General features: G+C 35.4%; 1 protein-coding gene across 12 annotated transcripts in view; it reads left to right on the forward strand.

Moving 5' to 3' along the window:
* Positions 1-13,844, forward strand: part of LOC134854087 (organic cation transporter protein-like) — an 83,173-nt gene extending 69,329 nt beyond the window's left edge. For all 12 annotated transcript variants that reach the window (XM_063870175.1, XM_063870182.1, XM_063870177.1 and 9 more), the window contains 3 exons: positions 4,613-4,713; positions 5,250-5,405; positions 12,687-13,844. In XM_063870175.1, the coding sequence (XP_063726245.1) occupies positions 4,613-4,713; positions 5,250-5,405; positions 12,687-12,887 (458 nt within the window). In that variant the 3' untranslated portion in view covers positions 12,888-13,844. The remainder of the gene's footprint in view (positions 1-4,612; positions 4,714-5,249; positions 5,406-12,686) is intronic.
* The last annotated feature ends 8,480 nt before the right edge of the window (positions 13,845-22,324 follow it).

The raw sequence follows: 22,324 nt of genomic DNA on the forward strand, positions 1-22,324 counted from the left end.
GGGCAACGAATTTAGCATGAAATAACGAATTTAGCTCCAAAGGTCGCTCCGGCAGCTTCAAATTCTCACGATATTTTGCCACTAACTTTTCGTGTTCGGATTAAATTGGGAATTCGACTGTGACCTCAATACCAGAAGAAGAAGGATTAATTACGATTTGATTGTTCGACATACTTACACTATTTACAATTTAAGATCCGGAGAATTAATAATTAAGCTACAATTAAGAACTATAAAATAAAGAAAAGCAGAATTTGATAAAGAAATTTTGTTGAATCAATGTTCGAGAAATCCGAAGGAATACATTTAGAATTACTAAGTCCAGTTCTGTAGTGTTTTAGATTGCAAATTGGAACAGTTGAAATAATGAATTTGAGAACTGAGATGATCACATAATTAACGTAATTTTGCGTAATTGGAATTTTCCAAATTTGAACAAATAGCCTTACATATCGATTTTCCGTTATCCAATGGATTCAAAGCTTTTCAGATTTTTTTGAGAGTAGCAACTACAAATTCTTTGTCGTAATGAGATGGGGAAATTGCTTTTCCTGAGGGGGATCTTGAAATTAGATCAGTAAAACCCATGTCTTTCCCTGCTAAGTGTTTTATTGTGAAATTAAACGGTAAAAGACGATCAACCCATCTTGTTAAAAGACTATGATAAGTTTTATTTGCGTGAATTGGTGAGAATGCTGAAAAGTGGGTTTTAGGGTCAGTAATAATTTCAAATTCTGAGCCGCAAAGATAATTCTTATATTGTTCTACCGCCCAAACAATTCCCAGCAATTCCAATTCATTTGTGGAATATTTGGATTCATGTGGATTTTAAAATCTTGAGGCGAAAAAGACTGTTTTCCAGTCATTTCTATGGAGTTGTTCGAGGGAGGCACCAAGTCCATTATGAGAGGCGTCAGTTTTTAATCTCGTAATAAGTTTGACGTCAAAGTGTGTGTTTTCGGTAAGGCTGACTATTTCTAATTTGATTCTCTCGAATGCCTTTGTGTGATCTTCGTTCCATAAAAAAATTGATTTCTTGTTTAGTAGAGATTTTAATAGACTTCCGAGGGATGCTAGATTTGGCACAAATTTGATATATTGGTTTGTTGACCCGGAGAATGATCTTAATTCCTTTAAATTTTTTGGAATTGGGATATCTTTGATAGCCTTGGTTTTGTCAATTTTAGGGTCGATCCCTGATTTAGATATTTTAAAGCCGAGCCACTCTATTTCTTTTTGAAAGAATTTACAATTTGGCCATTTGACTGCGAAATTGTAATTATCTAAAAACGAAAAAATTTTATGAACATTGTTCTTGTGTTCAGTAAAACTTCCTTTGGAAGCAACTAAAATATCGTCCAGGTAACAATTTGTAAATGGAGTTTTTCCAATTGTTGAGTCCATGACTCTTTGAAAGTCATTTGGTATATCGCCGAGTCCATAAAAACCAGTTAAAAATTGGTAAGTAACGGTTATGTCTCCGCCTACCAAGCTAAAGTTGCATTGACTGCTGGTAAAGTTATCTAAAAAAGTTGGCTGTATGCGTTCTTTAAGTCCAAATTGGTAAACGAAACTTCTACAACTGAATCGTTTGAAACTTGCGAGGCCACGTTATCGACTAATTTGTGAATAATGGGCATCTGATATTTGTTCTTGTAAAATTGTTTGTGAATGAATTTCGAATCTAGAGCTAATTTGATCAGTTTATCCTTTTTGCAGGTGGTAACTAATAAATCTATCCTCGTTGCAATTTTCCAATTTTTTGATATGTTCTTCGGATTTGAGTCGGCTTAGTTCTGTCTTTACTGAATCAAGTAAATGTAGGGGAACGCGTCTGCCCTTTAGTTGTATTGGTTTTAAAGGTTCGTGGAAATGTGTTATTTTTGTTTGGTTTTTAATTTTTCCAATCCGAAGGAATAATTGTTTAAAAGTCTTGGATATAATATCTATTTCTTTCTCTTTGTCAGGGAAAAAAGTTAGATTAATGGACTTACAGGTTCTCTTGTTAAAGTAGTGTGGGAAGTGCTTCTGAGATACTTCGATTCCCATTTTCGGTAATTTGTCGTTTCCAAGGATATTCCTCTCGTGTCCTTCTGTCAAAAAAAGGCATTCTCTATGAGACCATCTCTATGAGACCGTTCAAAAATATGGTAGGATTAACTTTCCAGTGATGTTATTCGCGTTATCTGTGAACCCACAGTAAAGCTCTTTCGTCGACTGATCCACCGGATATATTTTCAAGTAGAGGTCTCGTAGCTTCAATTCGTGAAGGAGATTCCGTTTGAGGAAGCTCACTGGGCTGGCTGAATCAACTTGGCTATTGAGGAATACTTGGTTTTCTTTTCCTAGTCAGTCTGATGTTTAGTAATTTATTTAATTCTTTTCCTTGGTTATCGTAAATAAATGTCACATTTAATACAGAGTAATCATCCTTATCGCTCTGTCCGCATTCTGACCATGCATTGATAACTCCACAACGTTCTCTATTTACACGGTCGTTATTTACATCCAGTTGTTCCGAGGAATAATTACAATCTGTATCATGTAAAATTTGGCTATCTACAAAATTTACAGTTTTACGACGTGATTTTTATAGTCTGGTGAAATGTAGGCGGTTTTTACAGGATGTACAAGTTGTGTCTTTTAAAAAATGTTCCGCCGCATTTCATGCAAGTTGCTCCGTTCGATGCTTAAAGTTGGTTCCCTTTTTACATTAAAATGATTGAAGGGTTTGGTTAAAAAGATCCGTTGGATTTAAAATTACTCTTCATTTTCATGTGGTTCGTTATTCCTTTTTCGTCAAGGAGAGCCACGTTTAGTGCCTCTAGAGGTGGTAGAGTTTCTGTAAGGAGTTTGCGTTGAATGTCCGAGCTCTTCAAATTATTAATAAAAATAACTCGTATCATTTTGTCTTCTCCTACGGTTATATTACATTTCTTTGCCATTTCTGCGGGGTTCCCAAAAATTGCTCCAACGATTCTCTATCTCTCTGTTTTCTGTTCAATTGCTTGTGTCTTTCAAACGTAACGTTGGTTTTCCTCACGAATGCTACTGACAGATTTTCCCAGAACTCCTTGAAAGAAATTTGGAGGATTTTGACTCGCGTAATTTTTTGGCCGAAGATTTTCTTTCCTTCGTTTCCGAGGGCTGAATAAAGGATAGATCGGAGTTTTTTGTCAGCTTGTTCAAATCTCATGCCATTGAATTTTTTTGTTTCCGTCTTCATCGAAGCTGTCTCTTCATCGTCATATCTCTTTTGTTCACGGATACTCTTTTCCAGACGGGTCAGTTTTTGGGTTTCCGTTTCGCCCTCCGGTGGATTTTCCAATAAAAGCGGGTGTGGGTGGTATTGTTCTATCGGGTTTAGAAGGTGGTCTTTGTCGATGCTTTTTTTGCCATTGCTGCCAGTTGGAACAGATCGCTCCTCTCCTCCCAGGGAATTGGTGGGTCCACCGTATGGTTTTGCCAAAATGAAGGTATATCTTTCACGTTTGATTCGTTACTGTTTGACTGCGCCATGATAAATGTTCCTTTGTTACAGCTAATTCTACTTATGTACAGATGAAAATGTAGATTGAAATTGAATTAATCTCAAAGTTAAAACATTAAAAAGTGAAAGAGCATTCTCTCGGCCGGAGAGAATGAGCGTATCAAGGTCATAACTAAGTAACAGTTATGATGACTAACAAATTAATTATAAAAAACGAATAAGATAATGCAATTCACATCAAGCTTCGCAAGAGATTCATTTTCCCCCGCTTTTTAAATATGCAAACATAAAATTTTTAATGTTGAGCTTTTGTGAAAAACAGAAGAATGTAGGAGTTTAAGTTTTTAAAGAATGAGTGAACGTCCAATTTCTCATAAGTTTGTATCATTTATCTAGTTTTCTGGTCATTTATCGTTTCGACATGATATTTTAAAGAGGTTTAATTCAAGGTTTAGTAGTGATGCAGACTCATAGAGCAAATAGGTTTTTTCAAAAAGTAACCCCATAAGAGTAACTATAAAGAAGTAATAATTATTTAAAATTTTAGCGATCTGGCTTTTTTTGACGCCCTAAAACGCTTGTGAGTCGTAGATCTTTCTTACTGCAAGAAAATAAATGATGTACAGTTAAGGAAAAAATATTTTTTAAACTATCTCTCTCCGCCAAAAAACCCAGCTGTAAACAATTTTAAGTCAAAATGAATGAAGTGAAGAATATTATTTAGATCTCGTTATATTTTTCAGGTAGAACTCTATAAACTTGTTCACACTCAATTGTTTTTCGGGCTTTACTTTTGATTTTTTTTTAAATTTCGAAATTGAGAAAATTTAAGATGATGTATAATTTTTTCGATCACGGAAAATTAATTAAAATACATCAATAACGTTTTTCGGTTTTCTAGAGTTCATCGACATTTTTCCAACTGTCTGCAGGGCCATGCTGTATTGCTTACAGCAGGCTAAAAATGAAAACGACTTATTTTTACCACGCACAACCCAGTTGGTGTGATGAATGCCTTAAGCTTCGATTGCTCTGATAAAAGAAAAAAAGTTTTCGCTTCGTTTCAAAAACGAATACAAACAGAGCAGCTAAAAGAAGCGAAACTGGTTGATTTGTTCATAGGCACTGAGGTGTTTCCTACTGTGGTTCGTGGCATGGCAGTGGGGGCTTGTACTCTCATCGGGGACTTCGGATCAGTCATGGCGCCCTCCATCTTCTTCCTCGTTAGTCTAATCTACTCAATCAAACTACAATGCCTTCCTCCGAATTTCCCAAACCACGATATTCATCACGTGTTTTTTCATCTAAGTTGCTAAAATTTTCGATAAAGTAGTCTAATTGTTACCCGTAGATTCCTAATTTAGACAAACTTTGTGAAGGCACAAGAACCGAATGAAAGCCATATTTAGTGTTGAGACTGCAAAAGATTAACTAATGCTATGTTGAACTAAATAAATTCAATGGACTGAATGACTTAATTAAAAACAGCAATAAAGTAAAATCAACTGACTTCTATCTGTAACGCACGAACAATTTACAAGTTTTGTCACCTCTTTGTAAGGTTTCAGTCACTTACTAAGAAAATTAGCTCTCCCAGATTTGAACCATTCATCATTTAGGATTAAATCAATCATTGAAAATGTCCGATTTACCGTTGATGACGTTCTTGTCGCGGGTGAATCAGGCATGTTTGATCATTTAAGCGCAAATCGTGGAGTTATTCTTTGTGTTTGGATATCAACTGTTCACACTTGTTCAGGAGCAGATCTACTCGCCTCTGCCGTACCTGATAGTGGGTGTGGCCTCAGCGCTGGGTGGGTCAAGTGTGATCTTCATCGCAGAGACATGGCACAGACCCCTACCAGTCACCATTCAGGACACAGAGACACTCCACAAACGACCTCCACTCACGCCGGTATGTAAGAGCTACTGTCACTAAGCCACTGACAAAGTCACACCTCCCTAAAAGTCAAACCTCCCGAGGTAAGTCACACCTCCCTAAACCAATCGAGAGGTCGCTGATTCGAGACTCACGAGGAACCTCTGTGACCCATAGAAATACGGAGACAGCATTTTAATTGTATAATACAATACAAACCAACTGCCTGAAAAACTTATAAGAGTTGCAATCAAACACCAAAAACCAGTTCCTCGAAAAGTTCTGCAAAAAGGCATCAGAAAACCATTTATGAAAATAAACATGAAAATTAAATTCTATAAATTATTCACAAGAAAAGTTTTTTTAACTAACCGCTTAACGGCATTCATCATAAAAATTTTTAAAAAAAATTGCCAAATGACAAAAACAAAACTTGGCTTTTCACAAAAATTTATCGAAAAAATGCAAATCAGATCAAATCAATTTGCCTCTAATTGCGATCATAGATTTCTGACAATCAAAAACTTAAATCAGATGAACTTGATTCAAAGCAAACTCGAACAACTCAGAATAGTTTTTGGTACAAGAAACGGCATGAAACAGGGCCAATTCAGTGATTTTTATTAGCATTGTAGCAGCTTAATTTAAAGGCATAAAATTATTTTCACGATATTTTGATAGAAATAGCCAGCACAAATTTGAACATAGAGCTCGGCTGAAAGGAGCTTACACTTACGAGTTTGCTTCGGGATAGCTACCTGAAATTGAAATGAAAATTCCCAAAATGCATAGGCTTCTTGTACTAAATAACCTGAATGAAAATCTTTGTACCAAAAGAAAAGTCTCGAAGCTGAAATGGTTGCGTTGAGATATGATGGTAGCTATCTATGACAAAAACTAGAGTCACTACATGAAAGAAGCATTGAATATGCCACCCACAGTGATGGCAAAAATTCAAAAAACAATTAAAACTCCGACTTCTTTCCAAAAACTTTTTCAAAACTATAGCAGTTTGTTAAATTAACATGTCAGCAGATAACAATTTTTTTAAATACGTTTTCAGCAACCCTTGGCCATTTTCAGATTTTCTTTGAAGTACTTCAAGGCTCAGACCCTACGCCATAGTTTCTTTCTTCTCATCCTTTCCTGGGGGGTCGGAAAAATAAATTCTACCAAAAGTAATTCGGCAAACGGTATTGAGCAAACGGGATCCCTTTCTCGAAAAAAAAACATTCAAAAACATTGCGCAAAAACCAATTAGTAAGAATTAAGTAGATCGAATCAACAAAAATTCAAACTTCCCAACAATTTTTTTTCCTGAAAATTTTGATCTTTTTTGTGCAATTTATGAAACATCTTCAAAATATTTGAAAACGTCTTAGAAATAAAATATAACGTATAGTAAAACCTGATAACTATCGGCGACTTGTCACTGCTAAACTTCCCAAACTAAGTTAGTCTGAGAATCAAAAATGATCTATTCGCAATCGATATTGAGAGAACCTATTTGAAAAATCTTTTTGGAATCAAAATCACAACTTAGAGGGCTGTTATATTATTAATATGATACCACTCTCCGTTTTCTTTAATGTTTTTGAGCTAATTAAAACTGCGCGAAAAAACTTATGTAAACCGAACTAACTCCCATCCCTAGGTGACTGGTGAAAAAAAATCTATCGCTTTCCATGATTTGTTGAATGTTACGTTTTGACTTACGGTTACCCAATTTGTTAAATACAAACAAATCAACACAGTTTACAGCTTGAGGATGCTTCTTACGTAAGCGAATGTCTTTAAACTAAAAACGAAACGCCAGTTCTCAAAAGGTTCGAACAACGTTTGTCATATGGAAATTGGTTGCTTAGGCTTAAATTTGATTTTATTAAGAAATAAAACTAGTTTCAAGACCTTTCACCGTTTTCTTGGCAAAATTTTTCTTTTTTTATTCAGCAGACAAACTATGGGTCAACAATTTTTGGAAAGGAATATTTCCAGTTAAAAAACAGTTCCTGGCCAGATTCAAACCCACGACCTTTGCCGTTCCAGGCACACTTTTCACCTCCAGGCCAAGTACCGAACACGCATAAAGTTTGAATTCACTTTGAACCAAGGTACAAGTGATTCTTTTCAACAAGTTGTAACACCGAAAAAGTCTATTTTCCGATTTGATAACGCTTTCTAATTGCAAGCGTAGTAAATCAAGGTCAAATCTTACGAATAGCCGTACAAACCATGCCTTTTACCATTAGAAACGATTGCAGCGTTACTGAAGATTTGCAAAAACACTTGCTTTAAACAAAAAAATGAGCAAACGCTGGTTGACAGGTTGATATGATTTTTCATGCGTGGAACACTTGTTTTATTCATAGAATTGCGACGATACATTTGGACTAAAACTTTCATTCCATTAAAAAAAAAGAATTTTTATCAAAGATTTTGTTCTTGGAGTTATGAGCCCTAAAACTCTACATACCGCAGGCAATTCAAAATAAACTCATAGAAGCGGAAGCAACGTACATGCATTGTACTTAAATCACAAGCTGCATTTGCACATCTGAGACATGATGAAAAATGATTTTTTCTTAAAACAAAATACTCTACGGGTACGATCAACTAGTGTACTTAACGTAGCCACAAGTATAAGCCGCAGAAGCGAAAATGTACTTAGCATGCACAAGCGACAAGAATGGCAAAAGAAAGCTTCAAAACGCAAAAAAAATTCGCGAAGAAAATATGCGTACCTATGTTAGCTACATGATGCAATCCACCTCCAGAACTGTCTTTTAGAAAGCAAGTCACCTTGCTGACTTAGGTAATTTTTACACACTCTGATGGTAAGCTAGGAAGGAATGGGTTTTAATCAGTGGCTCGCGCAGAAGCTTTTCTAGAAAAAAAGGGTTCCGAATTTTTTTGTTGACGTTTTTTTTAGGTCGACCAAGTTGATTTCCTCAGCAAAAATATTATAAGGACCCCATTTGTCTAAAATGTTCCGAGTGGCCGTACAAACCATGCCTTTTACCCTTAGAAACGATTGCCTCGTTACTGATGATTTGCAAAAACACTTGCTTTAAACAAAAAAATGAGCAAACGCTGGTTGACAGGTTGATATGATTTTTCATGCGTGGAACACTTGTTTTATTCATAGAATTGCGACGATACATTTGGACTAAAACTTTCATTCCATTAAAAAAAAAAGAATTTTTATCAAAGATTTTGTTCTTGGAGTTATGAGGCCTAAAACTCTACATACCGCAGGCAATTCAAAATAAACTCATAGAAGCGGAAGCAACGTACATGCATTGTACTTAAATCACAAGCTGCATTTGCACATCTGAGACATGATGAAAAATGATTTTTTCTTAAAACAAAATACTCTACCGGTACGATCAACTAGTGTACTTAACGTAGCCACAAGTCTAAGCCGCAGAAGCGAAAATGTACTTAGCATGCACAAGCGACAAGAATGGCAAAAGAAAGCTTCAAAACGCAAAAAAAAATCGCGAAGAAAATATGCGTACGTATGTTAGCTACATGATGCAATCCACCTCCAGAACTGCCTTTTAGAAAGCAAGTCACCTTGCTGACTTAGGTAATTTTTACACACTCTGATGGTAAGCTAGGAAGGAATGGGATTTAATCAGTGGCTCGCGCAGAAGCTTTTCTAGAAAGAAGGGGTTCCGAATTTTTTTTGACGTTTTTTTAGGTCGACCAAGTTGATTTCCTCAGCAAAAATTTTATAAGGACCCCATTTGTCTAAAATGTTCCGAATAGCCGTACAAACCATGCCTTTTACCCTTAGAAACGATTGCCTCGTTACTGATGATTTGCAAAAACACTTGCTTTAAACAAAAAAATGAGCAAACGCTGGTTGACAGGTTGATATCATTTTTCATGCGTGGAACACTTGTTTTATTCATAGAATTGCGACGATACATTTGGACTAAAACTTTCATTCCATTAAAAAAAAAGAATTTTTATCAAAGATTTTGTTCTTGGAGTTATGAGGCCTAAAACTCTACATACCGCAGGCAATTCAAAATAAACTCATAGAAGCGGAAGCAACGTACATGCATTGTACTTAAATCACAAGCTGCATTTGCACATCTGAGACATGATGAAAAATGATTTTGTCTTAAAACAAAATACTCTACCGGTACGATCAACTAGTGTACTTAACGTAGCCACAAGTCTAAGCCGCAGAAGCGAAAATGTACTTAGCATGCACAAGCGACAAGAATGGCAAAAGAAAGCTTCAAAACGCAAAAAAAAATCGCGAAGAAAATATGCGTACGTATGTTAGCTACATGATGCAATCTACCTCCAGAACTGCCTTTTAGAAAGCAAGTCACCTTGCTGACTTAGGTAATTTTTACACACTCTGATGGTAAGATAGGAAGGAATGGGTTTTAATTAGTGGCTCGCGCAGAAGCTTTTCTAGAAAGAAGGGGTTCCGAATTTTTTTTGACGTTTTTTAGGTCGACCAAGTTGATTTCCTTAGCAAAAATTTTATAAGGACCCCGTTTGCCTATAATGTTCCGAATAGCCGTACAAACCATGCCTTTTACCATTAGAAACGATTGCCTCGTTAATGATGATTTGCAAAAACACTTGCTTTAAACAAAAAAATGAGCAAACGCTGGTTGACAGGTTGATATGATTTTTCATGCGTTGAACACTTGTTTTATTCAGAGAATTGCGACGATACATTTGGACTAAAACTTTCATTCCATTAAAAAAAAGAATTGTATCAAAGATTTTGTTCTTGGAGTTATGAGGCCTAAAACTCTACATACCGCAGGCAATTCAAAATAAACTCATAGAAGCGGAAGCAACGTACATGCATTGTACTTAAATCACAAGCTGCATTTGCACATCTGAGACATGATGAAAAATGATTTTTTCTTAAAACAAAATACTCTACCGGTACGATCAACTAGTGTACTTAACGTAGCCACAAGTCTAAGCCGCAGAAGCGAAAATGTACTTAGCATGCACAAGCGACAAGAATGGCAAAAGAAAGCTTCAAAACGCAAAAAAAATTCGCGAAGAAAATATGCGTACGTATGTTAGCTACATGATGCAATCCACCTCCAGAACTGTCTTTTAGAAAGCAAGTCAACTTGCTGACTTAGGTAATTTTTACACACTCTGATGGTAAGCTAGGAAGGAATGGGTTTTAATCAGTGGCTCGCGCAGAAGCTTTTCTAGAAAAAAAGGGTTCCGAATTTTTTTGTTGACGTTTTTTTTAGGTCGACCAAGTTGATTTCCTCAGCAAAAATATTATAAGGACCCCATTTGTCTAAAATGTTCCGAATAGCCGTACAAACCATGCCTTTTACCATTAGAAACGATTGCAGCGTTACTGATGATTTGCAAAAACACTTGTTTTAAACAAAAAAATGAGCAAACGCTGGTTGACAGGTTGATATGATTTTTCATGCGTGGAACACTTGTTTTATTCCGAGAATTGCGACGATACATTTGGACTAAGACTTTCATTCCATTAAAAACAAGAATTGTATCAAAGATTTTGTTCTTGGAGTTATGAGGCCTAAAACTCTACATACCGCAGGCAATTCAAAATAAACTCATAGAAGCGGAAGCAACGTACATGAATTGTACTTAAATCACAAGCTGCATTTGCACATCTGAGACATGATGAAAAATGATTTTTTCTTAAAACAAAATACTCTACGGGTACGATCAACTAGTGTACTTAACGTAGCCACAAGTCTAAGCCGCAGAAGCGAAAATGTACTTAGCATGCACAAGCGACAAGAATGGCAAAAGAAAGCTTCAAAACGCAAAAAAAATTCGCGAAGAAAATATGCGTACGTATGTTAGCTACATGATGCAATCCACCTCCAGAACTGTCTTTTAGAAAGCAAGTCAACTTGCTGACTTAGGTAATTTTTACACACTCTGATGGTAAGATAGGAAGGAATGGGTTTTAATTAGTGGCTCGCGCAGAAGCTTTTCTAGAAAGAAGAGGTTCCGAATTTTTTTGTTGACGTTTTTTTTTAGGTCGACCAAGTTGATTTCCTCAGCAAAAATATTATAAGGACCCTATTTTGTCTAAAATGTTCCGGGCCAAAGGCAAATTTTTGAAAAAAAAAAACAATAAAAACGTTTTGATTACTTTAAAAAATAAACCACAAAACTGCATTTTTTCATCCCCCCCTGGCTTGTTACTGCATTTTAAAAAGTGAACTTGAAAAATAAGAAGTACAACTCACAATTTTCGTTTAAATTTATCAAAGCGACGATACATTTGGACTAAAACTTTCATTCCATTAAAAAAAAAAGAATTTTATCAAAGATTTTGTTCTTGGAGTTATGAGGCCTAAAACTCTACATACCGCAGGCAATTCAAAACGTACCCACCTCAACGTACCCCCAACCCACGACGTACCCTCCTCACGCACCCCCATCCCCCCACGTAACCCCCAACCACGACGTGCCCTCCACCTCTCTCTCTCTCTCTCTCTAGTTAGGGGACATCTAACTGTAGTACGGGTAAGCGATGGGGGGGGGGGGGGGCGTTGGTGTAGGATCTATAGGTAACTTTTTGTAATTTTTTCAATAATTCGATTGAAAATAGGAAAAAATGAAATTAAGCGAGAGAACAAAATAACTAACTTAAGTTTAACAAAATTATGAAAAAATGAAAACAACCCACAAAAAGATTTGAATAAATAGATTATAATCCATTATAATTGATTAAAATGGATTATTTTTCTTTTGATAATTTTTTTTGAAAATAATCGATTATATTGGGATTTTATTGCTTAAAAAAATATTATCATTATAATCCATTTTCAATCGATTATAAGCGATTATTTTTGTTATTTTGTAGACTGACAATAAAAATCCAATATAATCGATTATTATCCATGAAACTTCGGTGCGGGAAACTCGGCATTGTCAAATAGCGACCGCTTGTTTCGCGTAACTTTGACACACACACTAATGGTGCAAAGCACGTGAATCAATGTAGTTACAGAGATTTGTTGTTCCAACCATTAAAAATGGGGAAGAACTTAGAATTCCGGTTTTTTTTAGCTTTCCGGCAAAACCCGGTACCACAAACAATCATCGGAATGGGCCGAGTGGTATATCATATTAGAGACCTTTCAGTTGAGATTCGAATGCAGGGGCGGATTTGGGGGGGGGGGGCGGATTTGGGGGGGGGGGGGGCGGAAGCCTCCTTCTCAGGGATTCGACCCCCTGCCGACCCTAAGGGTCCCCCCTTTGGTACTTTTTAAGAAATCCATTTTTGGTCAGCCAACCCTTAAACACTGTTTTGCGTTTGAACAGGAGCAGTTGAAAAACAATGACTTCACTCAATCACCAGCAGAAAGTGACACCTCGAAGGCGCACCCTCCCATCAACCACAAAGATGCACAGAATGACTGCAAGGTACCGAAGACTAACGGGGTAGAGAAACAAAAGCCCCCCACCATTATTCCAGACTGCAAAATTGACCCAGGGACTCCTGAGGAGGAGTCTTCTATTTAAGTTAACACTCTCAAATTAAATCCAGACTGCTGCTGCATTAAAACCGTTGTTTGTACCACAAAACCGCTGCCTCTGTATTCCAACAACTGCATGACACTTCCTCCATTCAGTCAGTTCCACGTGGGAATTTGCCCTGTTTATTGAGTTATTTACTGTTCCCGGCGCCCATCAAATCCAATTTCTTACTGTCATTTTAACATATATTTAGGGCGATTGTTTAAATTTAAAACAAATTTCGAGTCAAAAAAATCTCATTTTCAATTTGGTTTATTAGTGCGTTTTCTATATTGTGCATGAAACATGTCTGGTCTGCTCAAGCAACTTGATGGCATTTCGTATTGTTTCTATTCCTAATAAAAACTATTTTGAGCCAACCACCTTTGTGCCGGCGATGTGAATCTCAATTAAATACAACAATCACTATAAGAAGTAGTGATAACTATACCGATTTTTAAATTTTGCAAAAATTTTTAAACTTTGCAGATTTTTGGTGTGACGAGAGAGCAACTATTAGTGAAAATGAATATTTTTTAAACGCAGACAAACAATCGCTTTTTAGATCTGTAAAAATTAGATGCGTTATCTTTTTTAGTCCCCGATGCTCATGCTATCGGGCAAGTAAGCATTTAGTTTTGGGATTGAGGTATTCTGATATCAGTATCAATATCTTGAACAAGTTTGTGAATTGATGAAATATTTTGAAAAAAGGTGAAAATGAAATGGCGTGCGAGTGTTTGCTCTTAGTAGTCGGAATAGTTGTACAAATAGTTATGTTTTATTTCTGCATTTTATAATCTGTCTATTTTATAATCTGTCTATGCGTTATACAGATAGATAGTCTATAAAATCTGTCTGTCTTTAGCTAGTTTAGCAGTTTAATATTTACTAACTAGAGAATGTTAAATTTCTGATATGTACTAATAAATTGTGCGATTACAAATTAACAGATTTATTTCATGTCTTTTACCACACGAAGTCTGTCGAGAAAATCTGTTAGTGTTAGGCTTCATGCACCAAAAATATTTCATATTTATCAAAACAATTAATCAACATTGTCTCAATTCATTAAAATATGATCAATGGGTATTTGGTATGTTTTTGTATCCAATCGTGGTTGAAAAGTTGGATCCACAAGTGAACGCACAAATTTGAACGAAGTTTCCGAGAATGTCAAATGAAAAACGCGATTCAATCAAACCAATAAAACAGAAGCGGGAGCGCGATTTTCTAAGAGACAGTAATAATATCGGAAGATAAAATTTATACGTTTTATCTAAAAAAAAACACAATTTCTAGTTGCCTGCGTGATAATTGTTCCGACATTCGAAGGAAGCAAGGGAATTTGTGCTGGGAAATTTTCGTACTAAATTTTTTAACCATGGCATTTTTGACCAGACTATTTAACATCCATTCAAAAGGTTTCAAAATTACCGATTTGTGATTAATCATCTGCGGGCAAAATTTGCAATTATCTCATAACGCGTATCATAAGAGGCAAATAAATCCAGCTTCGAAAGAACTCGGAATTGAATTAAGCCATGCCATTAGGTTCAAACATTGTAGTAACAGACGCAAATTATATCATTTTCTTGTGAACATTGCGCCTTTCGGGAATAACAATGTAAACATAATGGTAATCATTTCTAAAAAAGAAATTTTTTGAAAGTTTCATTTTTTGCCAAACTACATCAGGCCTAATAAAGGACAGTCGGAACTTTCAGTGCTTTAGCTTGATACAAGTAACCTGTTTCATTGAAATTTCCGGTACTGAGCCAAATCAATGAGTTGAAAACAACAAAAGTTGTAGATACTTTTTGTGTCTATTACTTGCTAAAAACTGTCACAACTGATTAAAAATTAAGGCTGTGCTTTGTGGTTTTTGTTATTTTGGGCTCGGTCAACAATCTGTCAATTATGTTAAATAAGCATCGAAACAAAATTTAGGAAACTGTGCCGACAACACTCGGGAAGAAGCCTTTTGAGCCGAAACAAAACTGTTTTCTTAAAAAAACTTAGAGCTATGCAACAGTTTAAATTCTTATATACCTTGAAATGTTTTTGAACCGCTCCCTCCTCTACCGCAAAAAAAACACGTGAAAGCTTTTTTGCCTATTAAACAATGTAACAAGAGTTGACTAAGCCAATTGAATATGATCGAAAAAATAGTACGCCTAATGAAGTGAAAAAAAAAAATCAACAACAAAAAGCAAGACCGCTCGTATATCAGAGCAGAGCCCTGAACGTTTCGAATACCCCATAAACTATATCGAATCGTTTTTGGGAAAAGAAAAAATAGCAAAACTTTTGGGCAAAATCAAAGATCAGGTGTAAAAATTTGAGTCGTAAGAAATTAATACGACCGATTAGCTAGCCTCCATTTAAGTTGGAACGATTTTGAAGTGCGAGATAATTTGCCACGCATAAATAATTCGCGTTAAGCATTCAGCATTATGCATAAAATCTTCAGAACGCGCATAAATTAATCCAGAGCATGGCCAAATTGGAAATTTCCAAACTCCCAGAACTTTGCAAAAACAAACGGAGGTAAAATGTCTTTTTATATTTGATTTCAAGGAGTCAATATCTTCAATGGTTATATTTTTTGTCAGAAACTATTATTTCGATCAACAAAAATTGACTGGATAAAAAATACCAAGCATAAATATTCCTTTTTCTTCGAAAGTCAGAAGAAAAAAGCAGTTATACAAAATTGAAGTAAATTTACAAGCCCCAAAAAAATAATCTTCGAACATCTAGTATTGGAAATGCTACACTAATATAAAAGGCTATAGTTTTAATTGTTTAGATAAGATTCAAGTGGAATCTTTTCTATTCTAAATTCGTTCACATCTCAAGATAAGAATGCCTTTTCTAACTTAACATTTGATTCAGATTTCAACTTAACTCAAAACTTTAAAAGTCAAATCCAAATATCTAACTTTTCGAATTCTGAACGGAGTCTTTTTTTAAATCTTTCAGCTTTATTAACCTTGGAAAAAAAATTTTAATAAAATTTAACGATGATCAAAGGAACTGAATATTTATCCACGACGCCAGTCAGGCGGAGTGTGTCTTTTGTTTTGGCTTTGAAAATAGATGAATCCCCCGCTGCTCTGAATTTTAAAGTGCAACCACCCTAACTAAAGCAGGTGGAAATATTGTAAGTTCCCTCAGTTAAACTAAAAATTTATTTTTTCATACAAAAAAGCAACAAAATGCAAATGTCAGTCTCCTGATCAAACGAGATTAAAATAGGACTTTAGTCTAATAGCAGGTGCAGGGAAAACCAAACTTAAATTGTTTCGGATGAGCTTGCCTGGATTTTTTAAGAGACTCTAATTTCTAACGTTCGCAAAGACAGCTAAAATATTTTCAATTTTCTTTTATTTCCTGTCACAAAATAAATTTTAAATTCTTTTACAGTAAATTTTCACTTTTAGCAGAGTCACTCAAAACTTAAACAAGTTTAAATAAAGAAATTTCTCAAGTTAAATTCAACAGACCGAAACGAAAACGAAGTGCAACCACCCTAGTAACGGACAATACCTCAACGGACAGTGAACATTAGACAGTGTACCTTTTCCCGGCAAGATTTGGGACAACAGCTTTTCCCACTTTCTCTCCGCTACTTTCGAACCAAAATTGTAAGAAATAAAAGCGATAAGTTAATAAAATTAACATCTCCTATTGGTAAAATTTAACAATAGATGAACAGTTGTTAGGTTGATGTTAATCAAGCTTTTTTAATTTACCTGTTTATATAACTATCATTTTAACTCAGATCGACTATGATCTATGATATAATTTAACCTTATAATGTTAGTTACTAATTTAAACAAAGGGATCTATCAATCAAACCCACGTTTTTTTAGTAAAAATAGAACGATAATTCGAAACGCGGACAAGCTTAATCGATTAAGTTGATGTTTGAGAAAGCGAATCAATGATTCTGTTAGACAAGTTAAGTTGTGAACAAAAAAAAATCTAAAAATATATTTTTTAAATCAGTAAAAAAGACAGGCAAGTAAATTTACTAAAATGAGATAAACAAAAAAATCAAAAGCGTAAATTTCCAGCGACAACGAAGCCAAAATTAAATTTTATCAAATTTTATGCAAGAAATATGAACTGATACTAATTAGTGTATTCCTCTTTACCATCACTCACTGTGCTGTCCACTCGTGCAGAAGAAACGAAACTCAGCATAGCACTGTCATCAAAATGAATCTCTTTTTGAAAGATTGGTGCTTCACCAAAACGGGCGACAACAGCGAAAACCCCGGCGGACCAGATACAGCAACCAGGGGACCCCAAGACGGTACAGTGTTGGCTTTGGACGAGACAAAAACCCAAAAATCTTAAGAACCTTCCTTAGAAGTAATGAACAGCTACCACCAGCATATTCATAGATTAAGTACTGAACCGCATGCCGGTTCCCTCTAATTAAGATTTTCCCGAAAAAAAGATGCCGAAATAGGCTGCACAAACATGAGTAAGCTGCTTCCAAGAAATAAGTCATGCTAAGTCAGATTAATGAACCAATCTGAAATCGACCAATAAAACCCAACAATCATTAAGAACATAGCCCACAGACAGTTGGAAAAAATCAATGAACGCCAGTAAACAGAAAAAAAAAATTGACTTTAATTTCAGTGTTCGAATTTCAAAGAAAAAATTAAATTCCGTAAATCTCTTTGAATTTCTAGAACAATTTATGTTGACACTATTTTTGATTTAATAAACCCAATTTGAGAAAATTGCATCAACAAATAAATTTTAAAGTTCGCTGGAAAATCTGATAATTAAAATGTATTTTCGAAATTAGAAGTCGATCATGTTTTTTGTGGCCTTTACAGTGTTCAGTTTGACAGTGCAGTTTGCCTTCGTTTTAAGAAAGAAAATGAACTGAACTTAAAAGAAGTCAAAATTTAAAGACTTTTCCAGAAAAAAAACATCGCGGCCTCGCAAGAACCTAAACAACGTTTAACGACTCTTAATAAATTCAATTTTCAATTTTAAGGTAGTCAACAAATACGCAAAGAAAAACTTCCATTTAGGCCTTAACCAATTAGGCTTTGTTATATTTCCTCTTATAAGCATTAACGAATGATTTTGTTAGAATAGTTGCGTACCAGATAAAAATCGAGTACCATGCAATCTGATAAAAGGAAAGATGACAATCGTCCCATTTTTAAGAGTGATGTAACAAGAATCGAATGCTTAATGTTTCGAATCTGAACCCTTCAGAGCCTAAACGACCCCCTTTGGTTACTGATGTGGTTTCAGAAAAAAGCTCTGATGTTACACAGACTGAAGTCAACAGTAATTCGCAGCAATCAAAATTTTTCATTTTTAAACACAGGCGAAGCTGAGCTTCGCACCAACTGCAATACAACACAAATATAAAAACATAAAAAGCCGAAAAAAAACGAAAATTATCGAAAAAAATAGGTCACATAAACTTTCATATGTCTCGATAGAAGTTCATTGCAGGCAAACAAGCCAGACTCTTGAATTTTAAAACAGCAACAACGGAACAAAACTTACGAATAGAAACAAAGCCGACAATCTTCGAGCAGACATAAGTTGAGCCGAAGAAAATATGATTTTATAGAAAAAAAAAGTTTCAAGTCCCAACTTAAACATCAAAAGATTACATCAAATATTTTTTTAGACATCTTCAACTCCCCCCTGAAATTAGAATGAACAACACTTGCACTTGTAACAATAATCAAAATTGTCTAAACCACAAGCAAAATCCGTTGTGGCAATTTATCCGACAAAACTTGAGCAAACAAACAAAAACCAGCTCTTTTCCATTTCCAGTTTCCCAGCACCCCCACCCCCCCCCCCCGTAAAATGACAGAATAAAACTGTTCAAAAATTGGTCTACGGTGTTTTGCATGTTAAAATGCTGTACAAATGTGTTCCCCTGCTCACGTTGACACGTTTTAACGCAGTTTATAATATGAATAGTCATTATTAATAGACTTTCATATATTAAATTTCAGAAAATATCAAGGGGGGAACTGGAAAAGAGCCGAAAACCAACAATTCATTTGTCTCGGATTTTATTTTTCTATTTCCTTGATACTGAAAAAAACAAGGTCCGGCCACCAATCGAACCCCCGACCTCAGGGTACAGAAGCAACTGATTTACCTCCAAGTCAAGAGGGAAGCTACCTGGAAGGTTTTAAGAGAAGTGAAAAGAAGTGAGCTGCATAGTCAGCAAGTGATTCAATTGATTTTGTTAAACTAGTTGTTAACTAAAAAAAGTCTATATTCCAGTTTGATAACGCTTGCTAATCGCAATCGTAAACATATTTAATACTTCATAAAAATATGCTTTATCAAAAAAAAAACAGACAAAGTGAAGGAATTCATTCTTGTGCAAGCACTCTTGATTATCTTATTATCCTCAATATTATAGATATTTATTTATCTAATCGATATTTAAATAAAAAATATTGATATTTATTTATCTGATGTCATAACTTCAAAAGACGACTTGCTTCAAAAAAAAAGAAAAATGGACAGACCAAAAATTTAGCTAGAAATAACTGAAATTACTCCTATAAATTCATATGGCTAAAACATGTTAGGAAAGAAAAAAGGAAGCAGCATGTAGCGCCCATCAAATGTCGGCAAACAAGCGACTCCGGTACAAACAAGCCACATGAATGCATCAAGGCTAACAAAAGGCCACCTATAAAATATATTTGTTGAGTTTATAGTTAACAGTTCTCAAAAGTATCTCTTAGCAAAAGACACACCACTACACAGGTGTTTTTGGATCCTCATTCAGTTTTAATGTCGAGCACGTCTCAACCGGCAGCATGACAATGTTCTCGTGGTCTCAATTTGTATATTGAATTAATCCCTGCTTCTATCTGTAAAGAGAAACGCCCCCTGTTCCCGGAGTCGTATTTGCCCCTTGTCCCATGACTTCAGGAGTGAATGCCAAAATACCTAGTCTGAATTCACGTGACGCAGCCACTCCACGATTACTTGATACAGCACCGCCAGGAGTGAAAGCTGGAACATCTGGATAAGTTTCCCTTCTGAGTCTCTCGATGAAACTGCTTGAGGGGTGATCTGTATCAATTGGTAAAGGAGCCGGAGATAGAGACGAAGATGCTCCGGTTGTTCTTCGGGATCCAGCAACTGCACCTGGACTGTCGATGTTCATTTGAGATCGCATTCTAGTTCCAGGAGTATCGGTAAATGGGCCAAAAGACGAATCCAGATTTCTGTTAGCTGCTCTTGATGAATTACCTCCTCCTCCTCCTCCGAAAAGCGAAGTTTTCACAGTTGGTTTTGGCGGCCCTGTTGCTGAGTTTTGTCTCGTACCACTGCCAATGCTGCTTTGATGCTCACTTTGGGCTAAATATGCTTTGAACTTTTCAACGTGTTCCATTTCAAGTTTTATTTCAGTCAGAGGTTGTTTGATCATTTTGTCTGATTTGAACAAAAATGCTATCAAATCTGAAAACAAAGTGAAGCTTCTATTTATATTAAGAATACGCTACAGGCCTATGAATCTTTCACACGCATGAATCTTTGAAGCTTGACTTTTTTATACGGGCGAAGCAGAGCTTTGCAACGCTCCGCTAAAACACAAATCTAGAATTCTTTGTAAACTAGCGGATAAAAATACAATGGTTGCCACTGAAAAATGTCAAAAAACTGAAAACAATTGTAACATTTACCTCGAATTATGACACATTTGAGAAACCTGTCAGAAACGCAATCATCAGCAAAAAAATAGGCATACAGAGCAAATCAGCGGGCTGCAACTTAACCGAAAACATTTGGGTAAACGACCGTTGAGCCAAAACAAAATTGTTGTCAGAGAAAAGTTTGAGCTAAGAAGCTTTAAAACACGAAGTTTCTACGCCCTTCACCTAAAACACACTTCTCTTCTATTTCCCTACGACGCAAAATAAGGTGACTGAGCCGCTATAACCTCATCCGAAACCATTCAAGAGGGAAAAAACGGAAAAAAAAAGGAAATTATTTAAATGTAGAGTTGGTAAATTTACAAATAGGAGAACAACTTTCACTATAAAGGCTTCTCACTGCTAAACAAGGATACCCCATCGCTATGCTAGTTACACTGAAAGTTTCAACAACAGTAATCTATGTAAAACAATTACATAAACAAACAAGGATAGCCGGTTAAAGTGCAAGTAGCACAAAATGTTCCGACCATAATCTTAAAAAATACAAAGATTTTTCAAATTTTTGTCATTTTTTTGGCGTGGTCTGAAAAAAAAGGAGCTGAACAAAAAAACTGGAGATCACGTATATTCGACAGCCATAGTAAAATCAGCAAATTGAAAAACAATTTTTGTTGAAAAATTACTTGAAATGAAAAAAATGAAAAAAAAAATTCGAAATTTTTTTTCAAGTTCTGCAGTTTTTTGAATTTTTTTTTGTGATTCGAATCACGACAGAAAAGGGTTTAATAAACCCAGTCTGATGATTATTTGTGGAACCTGATTTTGCGTGGAAAACAAAGAAAAAACTAAATCAGACCCGAATACAAAGTTCCTCCCCATTTTCAATGACCGGAACAAAAATGTTTCAATATATATATCTAAAAAATTTAATTAGATAAGACTGCTAGCAATATCTCTAATAGGCTTTACAAGATAAAACTGCTAGGAGTTGACTTTATTGAAAAACATGTTAGAATGAAGTAAAAGTGGTAGATCACTCACTGTAGACCACTCATCAATGTAAATTACTCTGAAATTAGTCTTTCAAATAATTCTATTTTATTGCGAGTTTTCGCATTTCTAAAACTTGCTAGATTAATATTTTGTGTTGTCTGTTGCAGCAAATTACTTGACGTGAGTTGTCTTATTACGTAAAAAAGCTAACACAAAAACCGCGATTAAATGGCCAAATAGCAATTTGAGCAGCAGATAGATACTGAAATTGATCAGTCCGGAAATTTGGGTAGCAGACATTGTGTCCATGACAAAGTTTTCTTAAGACGGCAAAAATGCCCTGAAAAACATCCCCAGACATTTGGTTACAAAATTTTCTTTTGGCGATAGTTGTCTTGGTTCAATTTGTCTTAGACACATGTCTAGAAGAATTTAAACTTCAGCCAAGCGTCAGCTCATGTAATCAGATCCGAGTTGCTTTATGCATATATTAGCTAAAAAAACAAGCAAAAAATACATTTAATTATTCATATTCAAAAGGGCATTACAAAATTTTAACACAGAGGCGAAGTTGCACTTCGCATACACAAGCAAAAATAGGACCGATAACACTACTCGGAAAAACTGAATGAGTAAAACTTTGAGTCTACAATATTGCATTAGTGACTCACGCCAATTATTAGTCTACATACTTGCTAAGTGACGCAAGCCAATTAAGACGCATTAGCAGTACCAGTCAATTTGAAGAAAATTTAGGATCTA

Source organism: Symsagittifera roscoffensis, chromosome 9, assembly GCF_963678635.1.
Source record: "Symsagittifera roscoffensis chromosome 9, txSymRosc1.1, whole genome shotgun sequence".
In the NCBI taxonomy this organism is placed as follows: Eukaryota; Metazoa; Xenacoelomorpha; order Acoela; family Convolutidae; genus Symsagittifera; species Symsagittifera roscoffensis.